The sequence below is a fragment of the Octopus sinensis genome, linkage group LG15 (genome assembly GCF_006345805.1).
Source record: "Octopus sinensis linkage group LG15, ASM634580v1, whole genome shotgun sequence".
Lineage (NCBI taxonomy): Eukaryota > Metazoa > Mollusca > Cephalopoda > Octopoda > Octopodidae > Octopus > Octopus sinensis.
In genome coordinates, this window is record NC_043011.1 from 6,565,791 (window position 1) to 6,583,290 (window position 17,500).

Here is a 17,500-nt window from a genome sequence, read left to right on the forward strand (position 1 = left end):
ATATATATACATATATATATATACATACATAAATATACACACATATACACATACATATACATACATACACATACATACATATACACATACACATATATATATATATATATATATATGTGTATGTGGTTTGGTGAGGCAAACAACAGGAAAGGCAAAACTCAAAACATGAGTGAAATGTGTGTGTGTGTGTGTGTAATTGATATTTAGCAGAAGAGAGTGACTCAAGGGCGAAGAGTTTCGCTTGTTAGCATTTACATGAAACTCTCAACTCTTGAGTCACTCTGTTGTTTCTACTCTACCACTCTTTACTCATCAATCACACTTCATTCTGAAACAAATGCATATTGAGTTCTACACCAGGTTATTAGTCTTCTTGTAATGCCTAAACAAAAAATACCCACACACATATATATATAGATATATATATATAGCCTGGTACAGCCTTCTAGCTTGCCAGTCCTCAGTCAAACCATCCAACCCATGCCAGCATGGAAAGCAGGCGTTAAACAACGATGATGATGATGATGATATATATATAATATATATATATATATATATATATATATAAGGCGAGCTGGCAGAACCGTTAGCACAGCGGGCGAAATGCGTAGCGGTATTTCGTCTGCGTTACGTTGTGAGTTCAAATTCCGCCGAGGTCGACTTTGCCTTTCATCCTTTCGGGGTCGATAAATTAAGTACCAGTTACGCACTGGGGTCGATGTGATCGACTTAATACCTATGTCTGTCCTTGTTTGTCCCCTCTGTGTTTAGCTCCTTGTGGGTAATAAAGAAATATATATATATATATATACACAACAGAGTAAGCACATAAATGTGAAGCAGGGTGAGAAAGAAATAGTACTCGACTACCAGAGGTAGAGTCGTATGCTTTATTAATAAAGCTGCAAAGACACCACAAAAAACTGTTTGAGTTTCAATTTCTTGTTTGTCAGTCAGTTGTGATTAAGAATGGAACAAGAGTTAAGGTTATACTTATAAAATATGATACTTATAATTTGTATATATATATATATAGGTATAGGAATGGCTGTGTGGTAAGTAGTTTGCTTATGAACCACATGGTTCTGGGTTCAGTCCCACTGTGTGGCACCTTGGGCAAGTGTTTTCTACTATATATTTCTTTATTGCCCACAAGGGGCTAAACATAGAGGGGACAAACAAGGACAGACAAACGGATTAAGTCGATTACATCGACCCCAGTGTGTAACTGGTCTTCTACTATAGCCTCAGGCCGACCAAAGCCTTGTCAGTGGATTTGGTAGACAGAAACTGAAAGAAGCCTGTCGTATATATATATATATATGTGTGTGTGTGTGTGTGTGTGTGTGTGTGTGTTGTGTGTGTGTGCGTGTGTATTTGTGTGTCTATTTTGTCCCTGGCATTGCTGACAATCGATGCTGGTGTGTTTACGTCCCCGTCACTTAGCGGTTCGGCAAAAGAGACTGATAGAATAAGTACTAGGCTTACAAAGAAATAAGTCTGGGGTTGATTTGCTCAACTAAAGGCGATGCTCCAGCATGGCCACAGTCAATGACTGAAACAAGTAAAAGAGTAAAAGAGAATATATACACACACACACACACATATATATAATACACCATACACTCACACATTACATGTACACACTTGCACGTGTATGCACAAAGCCTTTGTGTATCTCCCCAGCCCCCCCCGTCACCATCTTGCTCCTACCACTACACTATTACATCTGATACCACCACCACCGACAGACGTTGGAGGCGGAGTAACTCTTTCAGTCTACTCCTCCCCCACACATGTATCTGTGTGTGTGTGTGTGTGTGTGTGTGTAAGTGCACATGTATGTTTATATGTGCATCTGTTACAGTTGATTGGTGTGTCTAAGTTATAGGTTGTTGTGGGATGTATAATGCTGTGTGTATAATAACAATGTGTATATAAGTGCGTTTGATGCGTGAGGGTATAATAGATGAGTGTCACACTCTCGGATAATGAGGGTGAGAGGGTAAAGGGTGTGCCATCTCCCACCCCCATCAAATCTGTTGCTTGCATCAATGCCGTCACCCCCTCCTCCTCCTCTCTCATCTTATTCATCTGGTCCCCCACCCCCCCAGCACTCTCCCCGTCACCTCTCTCTTAGAGTTTACAGTTGCTGGTACTATAGACACATACACGCGCGCGCGCGCGGGGCGGTGGGTGGTGGATGGGTGGAGGTGGGGGGGTGGGGGGTGGAGAACACGTGGTGTGTTGTATAGCGAGGAGGAGTGTTAGGAGGTACAGATGTGGAAGGAGAGGGAGATGAGTACTAGACCAGAGAGGAGAAGGAAGAAGTGTTAGATGATGGGGGAGGTGGAGGAGGAGGAGGAAATAGAGGTGAGGGGGGGAGGAGAGTAGTAAGAGAAGGAAGCTAGAGTAAAATTGAAAACATGCAAAAATGGTCGGGGTGTGTGTATGTGTGTATGTATATATAATAAATATACATACACATATGTATATATATATACATACACATATGTATATATATATATTACACATATTAAATATATATATAACAATGTGTATATATTATATATATATATATATATATATATATCACATACATATGTATATATATATACATATGTATATATAGATGTATATATATATAATACCTATATATATACAATATATATTATATATATACATACATATAATATAGACATACATCAGTATATATACAACATACATACATGCACATATGTTAATATATATAATACACATATGTATATTATATTATATACACATATGTGTGTATATATATAATATATATATACACATACATATATATAGTATATAGTACATATGTATATATATTATAATTATATATAATATATATATACATATATCTATACATGAATATATATATACATATATATATACATATATCTATATATAAGCTACATATATATATATACATACATATGTATATATACATACATATGTTATATACATACATATTATCATCATCATCATCGTCGTTTAACGTCCGTTCTCCATGCTAGCCATGGGTTGGACGGTTCGACGGGGTTCTGGGAAGCCAGAGGCTGCACCAGGCTCCAGTCTAATTTGGCAATGTTTCTACAGCTGGATGCCTTCCTAACGCCAACCACTCCGTGAGTGTAGTGGGTGCTTTTTACGTGCCACCGGCACAGTGGCCAGGCGGGCTGGCAACGGCCACGGTCAGATGGGTGTATTTTATGTGCCACCGGCACGGAAGCCAGTCGAGCGGTGCTGGCATCGGCCACGAGTCGGATAGTGCTTTTTACGTACCACCAGACCAGGGATCCGGTGGTTCAATTCGATTTCGATTTCGCTTGCCCCAACATGTCTTCACAAGCAAAGGGGGTTGGCAAGGTGCCTGTCGTACGGTCGCATTGGTAATTTTACGTGCCACGGCCCCGAGTCGGATAGTGCTTTTTACGTACCACCAGGCCAGGGATCCTGGCTGGTTCAATTCGGTTCGTTTTCGATTTCGATTTCGCTTGCCCCAACATGTCTTCGCAAGCATGGGGGGTTGGGATGGGTGTCTGTCGTCGGATGAGGTTCTATATACTACTTCGCTTGCCTCAACCGGTCTTTGTGTCCAAGGAGGAAAGGCATTCATAAGTGGGCTGGGCTCACTTGTCCTGCCTGGTCTTCTCACGTACAGAATATTTCCAAGGTCTCCGTCTCTGGTCAGTTCCTCAGTGAGGCCTAAAGTTCGAAGGTCGTGCTTCACCACCTCGTCCCAGGTTTTTCCTGGGTCTACCCTCCTCTTCCACGGGTTCCCTCAACTGCTATGGATTGTCACTTTCTCACACACCTATCTTCATCCATTCTCGCCACATGACCATACCAGCGCAATCGTCTCTCTTGCACACCACAACTGATGCTTCTTAGGTACAACATTTCTCTCAAGGTGCTAACGCTCTGTCGAGTATGTACCCTGACATTACACATCCATCGAGCATACTGGCTTCATTCCTCACGAGCTTACGCATGTCCTCAGCAGTCACAGCCCATGTTTCGCTGCCATGTAGCATGGCTTTTCGTACACAACGCATCATACAGTCTGCCTTTTACTCTGAGCGAGGAGGCCTTTAGTCACCAGCAGAGGTAAGATGCTCCCTAAACTTTGCCCAGGCTATTCTTATTCTAGCAGTTACACTTTCAGCGCACCCACCCCCTACTGACTTGTCACCTAGATAACGGAAGCTATCAACTACTTCTAGTTTTTCCCCCTGGAAAGTGACGGAAGTTGTTTTCTGCAGATTTTTCGGAGGTTAATGCTCCCGAGCATCTGCCACATACAAAAACTATCTTCCCAGTTAGCCTACCTTGACATTGCTGCACTCTTATGTGTCCATAGCTTACACTGGGTACATCTTATAGAGTTTCTACCTACACCTTTTCTACAGATCGACAGGGCCATCTTCCTGAAGATATTGTGGATTGTCTACCTTTCTACTTATTAGTACTTTGGTTTTAGCTAGGTTGACTCTAAGCCCCTTTATTCTAAACCCTCCTTCCACACCTGGAACTTCTCCTCCAGTTCTGATAGTGACTCAGCAATAAGAGCAAGGTCGTCAGCGTAGAGGAGCTCCCAGGGACAAGCCTGTCTTGAATTCCTCCGTAATTGCCTGGATACTATGATAAATAGGAGGGGCTGAGTACTGAACCCTGGTGGACCCCCAACCTCTACTTTGAATTCTTCTGTGTACATGTTGCCACCCTAACCTTACTTACGGCATCTCTGTACATGGCTTGCACAGTCCTCACCAGCCATTCATCTATCCCTAGTTTCCTCATTGACCACCAATAAGGGATCGGGGACCCTATCAAAAGCTTTCTCCATGTCAACGAAGCTAGGTACAGGGGCTTATCTTTGGCTAGGTATTTCTCCTGCAGCTGCCTTACCATGAATATAGCATCAGTGGTACTTTTTCCTGCACGAACCCAAACTGCATCTCATCTAAACTAACTCTCTCTCTCTAATTAGTTGGGCTATGACCCTCTCCGTAACCTTCATTACTTGATCCAACAGCTTGATACCTCTGTAATTATTTGTATCTAGGCATCACCTTTACCTTTGTAGCAGTTGACTAGTATGCTGCTGCACCAGCCAGTCATTGGTATGACTCCTTCGTGTATCACCTGGTTGACTATACGGGTGACTAGTTATAGCCGACACTGCCAGATATTTTGAGCATCTCTGCAGTAATTCCTGATGGCCTGGGGCTTTCCCTGTCTTCATGCTTCTAATTGCCTTAGCTACCACGGAACTATCAACTCGGATAGCTGGTCCCTCTGTAGGGTCAACATTCGGCAGACTCTCTTTATCCCATTCATTTTCCTCATTCAGTAACCTTTCATAGTGGCGTCTCCAAGCTTCTCTCTTTGCATCCTCATTTAGCGCAAGTGAACCATCCTCCATGCGAACACATTTCTCTCTCCTACCACATCACGATTCTCTCTCACACACTGTCTTGCAACACGAAATACCTCAAGTCTTTCATCCTCACGGCGCAGGACATTGGCAAATTTTCTCTTATCTGCTTCCCCTCTGGCTAGATAGACCTGTCTCCTAGCTTCCCTTCTGGCAGTCTGATACCCTTCCCTGCTACCAACCGTTCTTCCAGGCCTTCCAAGCCTGTTTCTTTTGTCTAATAGCCCTGTCAACAATATTGTTCCACCACCACGTTATTTTGGGTCTTAAGGGGACTTTGCAACCAGCCACAGATCTGGTCAGCGGCTTTCAGCAGGTTGTCCCTCAGAAACGTCCAGTTGTCTTCTTACCACCCATGTGTAGCTATACCCCCTTCCACTTCGTCAAAGGCTTCAAGTAACATATCTCTAAATCTCTGTCATTCGCAGGGCTTCAAGCTTCCCGACCCTTCTTCTCCATGTTGGTCGTCTTCTAGTCGCCCTCTTAGTCCTGATCCTAAAGTCACTAACTACCAGTCTATGTTGTGGGGTGCATTCTTTGCCTGGGAAGGTTTTGGCATTTTTAAGCAGCCATCTTTCCCTTTTTCTGGCAAGGATGTAGTCGATTTGGCTAGTATGCCCGCCCGATCGGTAGGTGACCAGTGGCTTGTTGGTTTCCTGAAGTTAGTGTTGCAGACCATAAGACTATCGCATCGCAGAACTCCAGCAGCCTGGTTCCCTCCTCGTTGGGAACCATAACCGTAGCCTCCATGTACGCCATGGAAGCCCCCAGCATGTCGTCCAACATGCCATTGAATCACCAGCCACAAAGAGAAGGTCCCTGGTCGTTCGTCGATGAGTGGTCTGCAGTAGGGTGTCATAGAAACTGTCTTTCTGTCCATCGGGTAGCCCTGGCTGAGGGGCATAGCCGATAATAATGGGTTGCTAATCTATTATGAAGCATACATACATATTATATATACATACATATATATATATATATATATAACATACTATATATATATATATATACATACATATATATATATACAACATATATATTATATACATACATATGTATATATACATACATATGTATATATATATATATATATATACATACATATATATATATATACATACATATGTAATATATATATATATATCTATACATACATATAATATAATACTACATATGTATACATACATATATATATATACATACATATATATATATACACATACATATGATACATACATCACATATGTATATATATAAAATATAATACATACATATATATATACATACATATGTATACATACATACATATGTATATATTATATATATACAACATATGTATACATACATACATATGTATATATATATATATCATACATATGTTAATACACATACATACATATGTATATATATATATACGACATATGTATACATACATACATATGTAATATATATATATATAATATACATACATATGGGATAAATACATATTATATATATATATATACATACATATGTATACATACATACATATGTATAATATATAATATTATATATATATACATACATATGTATATATATTATATATATATATATAGATATATACTACTATATATATATACATACATTGTACAACATACATATGTATATAATATACATATACATACATAATATCATATACATACATAATATATATATATATATATATATATATATATATACATATATATATATGTATATATATATATATATACATACATATATATACACATATGTATGTATGTATATATATATATATATATACATACTGTATGTATGTAATATATATATATATTATACATTGTATGTGGTATATATATAATAATATCATCATCATCATCATTTAGCGTCCGTTTTCCATGCTAGCATGGGTTGACGGTTCACTGGGGTCTGGGAGCCCGAAGGCTGCACCAGGCCAGTCAGATCTGGCAGTGTTTCTACAGCTGGATGCCTTCCTAACGCCACCACTCCGAGAGGGTAGTGGGTGATTTTAATGTGCCACCGACACAGGTGCCAGACGAGGCTGGCGAACGGCCACGCTCGGATGGTGTTTTTATGTGCCACCACACGGTGCCAGAACGAGTGGCAGACGGCCACGCTCGATTGTGTTTTTATGTGCCAACACCGACACAGGTGCCAGATGAGGCTGGCGGACGCCATATATATATATAATACACTAGCAGTATCGCCCGCGTTGCTCAGGTTTGTAAGGGAAATAACTATAAAGCATTTTTAGAGAGTTATAGCCAAAAAATAGCAAAAAAATGGAAAAAATGATGGTAATTTTTTCTTTTAGTTAAAAAAAGGTGGGGTTGCGTCCCCTAGACAGTTTGTGGGTTGTGTTTCTGATTCTTGACCCCATGTCGAATTTATCGATTTTTTTCAGAACTGGGGAACTTTTCAAAATTTTCGCTGCGTTAGTTTTGAATAGGACATTGGGCTATTGTTTGTCAGTTTTCATCAGAATCGGTTGAAAGCCGTGGTCAGGGTGAGGGTACAAGCAAACAGACACACAGAAACACGCACAGACAAACTGCCGTTTATATAGAGAGAGATATGTATGTATGTATGTTATTATATATATATTATCTATATATATATATAGATATATACATATTATGTATGTATAATACATAGTATGTATGTATACATATGTATGTATTATATATATAGATATAATATCTAATGTATGTATATATATATATGTATATATATATATATACATACATATCTATATATACATATATGTAGCATACATATAGTATATATATATACATATATATATATACATACATACATATGTATACACATACATAAATGTTACATACATATAGGTATCCTATATACATATATATATATATATAATATATATATATATCTATATATATATACATACATACATACATATGTATTATATATATATATATATATACATACATATGTATATATATATATATATATATATCTATACATACATATGGATATATATATATATATATCATTACACATACATACATATTTATATATATATATTATATATATAATATATATATATATATATATAAGATATACACACACGTTCTAGACATCCTTTGTGTTTAATATATCATGTTCTCCCATGTACACTTTACTATTTTCATGTGTGCATGTGTGAGTGTTTACTCGTTGGTAATGTTTTTTTTTGTGTAAATGCATAAATGTAGAAGTTTTCCCAAATAAATCCTACTTCATGTTTGTGGCTCCAATGAAGCCACAACACACTCAACTACGACCCCACTGCATCTGATAGCAGAAACAGCTGTAAGCTATTGAGATTCATAAGAGAATCATTTATTCCTTTCTCATTTCATTTTCTTTACACACACACACAAAAACACACACACACACACAGAAATCCTCAGTAAATCACACAATTTACATAACACACCCTACATCTACACAGTACACACCTGTACATACACAATTATACCATACTCTCATGTAGAGTCATTCATGCCATTCCCAAGGATGTTATTACCACCTGAAGTGAAACAAATATATGTATCATCAGGGAAAATAAGCTAGATAACAGATTACTGATGAAAGCTTATCTCCTGAAGTTCTATAAGACCAAAAGTATTTCAGCTATGGCCACCCATCCTGTTTTATATTCAGATTTAGTTTATCTAAAAGAGCAATGTGCAGTCTGAGGGAAACTTGACAGTTATTTTTTTCGTTGTTAAGTGACTATGTTGAAGCTATCTTCTTGGTCAATGTTTTTAGTACATAGAATATAAGGAACTAACATAAAAGCCTTTGAAGACAGCAATAATTGCTGTTACAAGCCATAATTTTTGTATGATGGATGTAATTATTTAGATACCTTTAAAAACAGATAATACCTACACAAGTAAACTTTCTGTCCTATCATAATGACTACAGAACCATCATTAATTTTTAAGGCAAGAAACAAGAAATTACAACCAAAACTTACAATCTCAACAATTTGGTGAGGTTTTCAAAAGTCCCTGGTTCAATGCTTTCAATTTGATTGTGGCTCAGATCTCTGCAAAAGAAAACAGGTTTTTAGAGATAAGGATTTGATAAAACACAAAACAGTAATCAAAACAATAATGTCTTAATGTGAACAAATCATACATTTCCACTTTCTGCTTGTCAAAGAGCTGCATCTTGCAGAATTTTCCGACAACGACGATGACGAAGAAGCAGAAAAACAACAACAACAACAACATTCAAGGAAAGCAGAAAATGGAGATATGATTTTCTGCTTTCCTTGAATATTGATAAACTTTAGTTTATTTTTGTCATTACCTATCATTTATGAGCATTAATACCGATGCTCATGATTAAATATAGGTAATACACCTGTGGATTCATTGGATACATGTGACCCTTAAATGGTTGTTATAACCTCTAACTTAACTCACATAATAATAATAATAATAATAATAATGATGATGATGTAAACCATCCTGAAGCTGTGGCTGAGGGAGAAAATATGTTGATTCTATGGGACTTCCCCGTACATACCGACAAAACTATAAAAGCTAATAAACCGGATATTGTCATAAAAGATCAGACAAAAAGGATGTGTTTATTAATTGAGATGAGTATTCCTTGTGATCACAATATTGCGGCAAAAGAATTTGATAAGATTAGTAAATGTAAAGACTTGCTAATAGAAATTGAAAAAATGTGGCATCTCAAGGCGACTACAGTACCAGTGATTGTAGGATCTCTAGAAATGATAAAAAAGGTACTGAAACCTATTTGAAAATGATTCCAGGTTTACCATCCCTACAGGAAGTGCAAAAAATCATGTTAACTGGAACAGCTCATGTACTGAGAAGAGCATTATCGCTGGGAAAACAACATCCATTCAGGAATTTATTTATTTATTTATTTTAAAAAAAAGTATTTTATCTGTGAATTTGCGTGTGTAATCTGGGAATACATACAATGAGCTTCTCTGCCCTAGGTGTACGGAAAACACTCGGCGAGAAACGGAAGAAAATTTGAAGAAAGAAGGAAAAAATAATGATAATAATAATAAACTCCAAAAACAAAAACAGATGTAGTAGTGAAATGAAGACATGAGAATAAACACTTTATAAAAAACACAGCAGATATAATCTTATTGCGGTGTTGTAATAAACAACGTAGGTGCAAGCATGTTATGTGGTAAGAAGTTTGCTTCCCAACAACTTGGTTGTAGGTTCAGTCCCCCTGCACAGCACTTTGGGCTGACCAAAGTGGATTTGGTAGACTGAAACTTAAAGAAGCCTGTCGTGTGTGTGTGTGTGTATGTCTTTGTGCCTATGTTTGCACCTGCACAACCACTTGATGTTCAGTATTGGTTTGTTTACATCCAAGTAATTTAGCAGGCAAAAAGAGTCCAATAGACTGATAGAATAAGTCCTGGGGGGGGGGGTGATTCATTTGACTAAAGTGTTTTTCAAGGTGGTGCCCCAGCATGGCCTCAGTCTAATGACAAAACAAGTAAAAGATAAAAGAACTAATTATCATTTTGTTTTGTGATGTTCATTTAGGAGAAAGGACAGAATCTGCTTTTGATGATCTTTCAAGGTGGGGGGGAGGGGGGCAGTCTTCCAACTGAAGACAGGGACTAAAAACTTACAGCCGAGTGGACACCTGACATGCCCAAGTATGACTGTGGCCACGCTGGGGCACCGCCTTGAAGAATTTTAGTTGAATGAATTGATCCCAGGACTTATTCTATCAGTCTCTTTTGCTGAACTGCTAAGTTACAGGAACATAAACACACTAACACTGGTTGTCAAGAGGTAGAAATACAGACACAAAAACATATACATGGATATATATATATATATTTGTTGAAATAGAAAGATGAATTTTCTTGTAACAGATTATTCAAAGGTGTGCCTCTGTTTTGTTTTGTCCTGTCAACGGAATTCCTGTTTTTTTCCTGAAGAGAAAGCTGCAATATGGTACCCTTATTTAAACAGAATTTGGAAATTTGTGGCCTTCGAAACATGTGTAGAATGTAATAAAAGGTATTCTGTACAATCTTCGTTCAACTCCATTTATTCCATTCACTAATAATATATATATATATATATATATATATATATATATATATATATATATATTATATAACCATAATAAATGTGACTGTCAGTGTGTCACATTTTTTCAACTTTACTCCTACAGGCCATAGCCAAACATGTTATACCATTTTAGAATCAGGCAAACTCCATGAATAAATTAAAAACATTCTGAGCCGAATCCGGACCCACAATCCTGAAATTTTGGATTCCCAATTTTTCATTACGGACATACAAAGAAAAAAAAAAATTAAGGGGAGATAACTAATAAAAGAAGCAAAGGGAAGTAAGCCAATTTATTTAACTTACCAAAATTAGTTTAGTTTGGAATTGGAAATCAATTGATTTCCCATGGAAGACCAGCAGCAGTTTATTGTCACTGAATGGAAATCCTCAATTGCAAAACAATGTTAGAAGAGGTTATAACAACCATTTAAAGGTTACTTGTATCCAATGAATCCACTGGTGTATTTAATCATGTGGCCTTATTGTTGGTGATATTGTTGTTGGAAAATTCTGGTACTGCAAGCTTTGTAAGATGCGAAAATCAATCTGTCACAGGTCATACTTTGGACAGTATTGATGCTAATGGGAAACCAGTGATTGTGGAGAGAGTTCAAAAGCCTTCAATTTCTAGTGTGAGTGAGTTATGCACTGTCAATCAATAGGTTCCAAGTACAACTATTGAAAGTAACTGGGCTTCATCTGATAGAACTGCGCTTTTCTCATGGCCAGTTCTATGTTGGTTGTTCAAGGGTTGAGAATGGAAAGAAGCTTTTTGTACTGACCCCGAATGGGAAGACGAAAAATGTCGTTTATCATGCAGCTTTGCAATTTGTTCCAAATAGACAAATTACATTCATTGTTTTAATGAAAACTTAATTATTTGTAAAATATTGTTCAAGTTTATTAAAATTTAATATATAGGCGCAGGAGTGGCTGTGTGGTAAGTAGCTTGTTTACCAACCACATGGTTCCAGGTTCAGTCCCACTGCGTGGCATCTTGGGCAAGTGTCTTCTACTATAGTCTCGGGCCGACCAAAGCCTTGTGAGTGGATTTGGTAGACGGAAACTGAAAGAAGCCTGTCGTATATATGTATATATATATATATGCGTGTATGTTTGTGTGTCTGTGTTTGTCTCCCTAGCATTGTTTGACAACCAATGCTGGTGTGTTTATGTCCCCGTCACTTGGCGGTTCGGCAAAAGAGACCGATAGAATAAGTACTGGGCTTACAAAGAATAAGTCCCAGGGTCGAGTTGCTCGAATAAAGGCGGTGCTCCAGCATGGCCACAGTCAACTGACTGAAACAAGTAAAAGAGAGTAAAGAGTATACTCAATGCATGAGTTATCATTTTTGGGCTGAAGGCCCAATAAAGATCCCTCCACAGGAGCTAGCTTAAAAGCTGCTCAATAGGCCAGCTTTTAACCCTTTCGTTACCAACCCGACTGAAACCGGCTCTGGATCTGAGTACAAATGTCTTGCTTTCATAAGTTTTGAATTAAAATCTTCCTCCAAATCTTAGTCACAATTTATGTTCCTATCATGATAACTAAGTTATTTTGATAAATTCTTTGTTATATTTAAAATTAATTGAGAGAAACACAGAGCATCTCAAAATAAATACAGTAACGAAAGGGTTAAACCAGTATATATATATATATATACACACACACTCACACACTACAGGCTTCTTTCTGTTTCCATCAACCAAATCCACTCACAAGGCTTTGGTTGGCTCAAGGCTATAGCAGAGATCCCATGCCCAAGGTTACATGTGGTTGGGAAGCAAACTTCTTACCACACAGCCATATCTGCACCATATGCAATGTGTGTATGCACATGTGCACAGTGTATGATTTAATTTTTGCATCTGCGCACCTTTGAGTGCAACAAGTGTATCTGCATTGCATGTGTGCACCACACGAGTTAAATACCCAGTAATGGCAATCAATAATAATAGTAGATAATTCCCAGTTTAAAAGTCTCCGGTTCCAATCAACAATATTTGAATTTAAAAAGAGAAAACCTGAAAACATTAGGATAAAGCTGTCCATTATGTAACATTTGAAGTGCTTTAATTTCATGCTGCTTGACAGAAAGACAGAAATAATGGATTTAGAATAAATACTCATTTATCTCTGGCTAAAAAGAAAAGAAAAATAATGGTTTATTAAATAAGCGAATTGTAAGAACGGTAAAAGATAATTAGAAGCATGAAAATACAATGAATAATCATTGCTTCCATAGAAGTGTTTTGTGTACAGGTGTATATATCCATAGATGCTTGAATATGTGTGTGTTAGTGTATATATGTGTACATGTATAATTCTAATGACCATTTTCAATTTTTGCATATACAAACGCACAGTATATATATATATTATATATATATATATATATTATATATATATGTATGTATGTATATATATATATGTATATATATATATATAGGCGTAGGAGTGGCTGTGTGGTAAGTATCTCATTTATCAGCCACATGGTTCCGGGTTCAGTCCCACTGCGTGGCATCTTGGGTAAGTATCTTCTACTATAGCCTCGGACCGACCAAAGCCTTGTGACTGGATTTGGTAGACAGAAACTGAAAGAAGCCTGTCGTATATATGTATATATTTATATATATATATGTGTGTGTATATATGTTTGTGTGTCTGTGTTCGTCCCCCCCAACATCGCTTGACAACCAATGCTGGTGTGTTTACGTCCCCGTAACTTAGCAGTTTGGCAAAAGAGACCCATGGAATAAGTACTAGGGTTACAATTTGGGTGGACAGAGGGGGATATGATAAGTGTTTATCTTTTATCTTTTGTTTGTTTCAGCCATGAGACTGTGGCCATGCTGGAGCACTGCCTTAAGTTTTTAGTCAAATGAATATTTTTTAAAAACTTGGTACTTATTCTATTGATCTCTTTTGCCAAACTGCTAAGTTATGGGGACGTAAGCAAACCAACACACCTGTTGTCAAGAAGTGGTGTGGGACAAACAGATACAAAGATACACTCATATCGATATATATATATACGACAGGCTTTTTTCAGTTTCCATCTAGCAAATTCACTCACAAAGCTTTGGCCAGTTTCAAGCGATAGTAAAAGGAAACTTGTCCAAAGTACCATGCAGTGGGACTGAACCCGGAACCATGTGGTTTGAAAGCAGCCATACACACACACAAAAAAAAAGAAAAAAAGAAAGGAAAAGAAAGTACTTTCAATTTTATTATGAGAAACATTTGTAAATTAAACAAATGTATGAAATTAATGGCAATTAGCTGGCTGAGTAAATCACTGAAATTACACACACACACAAGTAATAACTGTGTTCTAAAAATGCATATTTTATCTGAATGTCAGCTTAATTTCAGGTTTGTAAATTGGAAGGGTGGGTTGGTTGTTGCTGATTTTGTTGAATAACAATAATGCCAACAACAATAAATAGAATTCCATTTTTCTCTATATATATACATTGAAGTCAGCGTTTGTAAATTCATAGATAAACTCTTAAATATTTTATTTGCAGTTAATTTTGTAATGGAAAATAGATTTTTTTTTAATCACTTAAAATCTATATTTATTTCATTTTAGGAGTTTGGAATATAACACACACACACACACACAACACACACACAGAGAAATGGTTGGATGTGGATGGATAAACAGACAAATGCAGAAGGTGATTAGATGGAGAGTTTGGTAGATACGGATGAGATGATATAGGGTTAGAGAGAGATAGATAGATAGATAGAGAGACTAGAGTTAGATAGAGAAAGGGTTAGGACAGAGTTACATAAATATATCTCAACATTATCCTGTAATGTCCATTTCCCATGCTGGCATGGGTTGGACGTTTCCACCAAAGCTGGTAAGCCGGGTGGGGTGGGAGGGGGACACTGACAACTTTACAGAGTGTACTGGGAGATTTTTTGCAGGGCACCAGTGTTTTTTGGGTGTTTGTGTGTGTATGTCTCTCTCTGTCTCTCTCTGTCTCTCTCTCTCTCTCTCTCTCTCTCTCTCTCTCTATATATATATATATATATACACACACACACACAATCTATTACATATGTGGGAAATTTTGTCTGTGGGTGTGTTTGTGGAGTTGTTAGCTACCTCCTCCTCCAACGTTTCATCGATTTTGATGAATTTTGACATGTGAGTAGAACTCATGTCTGGAAACCTCATGGTATACTTAGATTGTTGAAAAAAAAATCGATAATAGGGCCCCTGGAAGGGATCCTTTTATTCCCAGAACCCCGGTCGAACCGTCCAACCCATGCTAGCATGGAGAACGGACGTTAAACGACGATGATGATATTTCATTTTAACAGCCAAGGCAAATAACCCATTCATTTTCCTAAATCATTTGGTATAAATCAAATTGAGTATGCTTATTTCTTAATATTTGAACTGAGTTATTTTTGCAATTTATCCAGTACAACACTTAAACAAGTAAATAGTATTTTCTGAAACAACAGATCCGCTTATTTCGGTTAGTGACTTATTCACGAATATACCAACACTAGCGCCGCTGAGACTAATATTCTCTGGGAACGCACACAAGCCCTTTTCAGAGTTATTTACTTTCAATTGTTATTATCACATATCTGATTAGCCTGTTATAACGTAACATGCTTCATGATTTTAGTATTCATACCTTATTAGTATTTCCTCCAAAGTTCTATATACTCTGGGAACGCATTAAAGCCCTTTTCGGAGCTACTTTATTTGAATTCTTACTATCGGGTAACTAATTTCATGTCATTACATAACTGACTTCACAATTTGGGCATTCATAACTTATTGGGAATTCCTAAAAACAAAACAAGATCCTATGTAAGAGAGTTTGGTATTCTCTTTAAATGCACAAAAACCGTTTCAAGGGCTACATACTTTGTATTGTTGTTATTGGATTAGCGAAACAATTATGAGAATGGAACCAAGGGATAAGCCCCGCTTTCCCGGGAATTACCGGGTACGTCAGCTAGTACACACACACACATATATAAATGAATGTACAATTCATAGGAAAGATTCAGGGGAATAATTACAAGGTCGTTAAATGTTGCTTAAGTGTCCCAGGAAACAAGGGTCACATTTGTGCGGGATTTGATTCTGGAGAGAAGTGAGACATATTTAGGAGTGAATAGGAAAACTGAAAATGGGGACAAATGCTCAAGACGTAATTAAATCATAAATGGTTTAATAGCATCTTGAGTGTTTGTCTTCATCTTCAATTTTCCTATCTCTATGTGTGGTTGAGTTCCCTTCATGTGTTGGGCCTCACGGAGGCAATGACCGAGACTGTTGGCATTATGTTGTACTTGAGAAAAAGGCCCAAAAAACTGAGCAAAATTGTAGTAATGGCAGATACTGGTGTCACGCAAATGACACCTGTGCCAGCGGCACATAAAAGCACCCATTACATTCTCAGAGTGGTTGGCATTAGGCAACCAGCCACAGAAAACTATGCCAAATCAGACAGGAGCCTGGTTCAGCCTTCCAACATGCTAGCTCTGGTCAAACTGTCCAACCCATGCCAGCATGGACAACAGATGTTAAATGATGATGATGATGATATACACACACACATCAGGTGCAGTAAAATCATTCAAACATACAGGCATGTCCTTTGCCGGTGCCACATAAAATGCACTTGTGCTGGCATTATGAAGGGCGTCCATCCATAGAAACCATCCCAAAACAGACAAATGGAATCTGGCCAGCTCCTGTCAAACCATCCAACTCATGCCAGCATGGAAAACAGACATTAACTGATGATGATGATGATGCTGATGATACATACATGAGAGAGAGAGAGAGAGTGACAGAGTTACTTAAATAGAGAGAAATAGAGTTCTATAGAGAGATATACATGCATGTACAGAGAAAGAGAGAAG

General features: G+C 37.3%; 1 protein-coding gene across 1 annotated transcript in view; it reads right to left on the reverse strand.

Annotated features, from left to right (window-relative positions):
• LOC115219911 (adhesion G protein-coupled receptor A3) overlaps positions 1-17,500 on the reverse strand; it is a 211,611-nt gene that overhangs the window by 44,591 nt on the left and 149,520 nt on the right. The window contains exon 3 of the mRNA XM_029790221.2: positions 9,474-9,545. Coding sequence (XP_029646081.1) covers positions 9,474-9,545 — 72 coding nt within the window. The remainder of the gene's footprint in view (positions 1-9,473; positions 9,546-17,500) is intronic.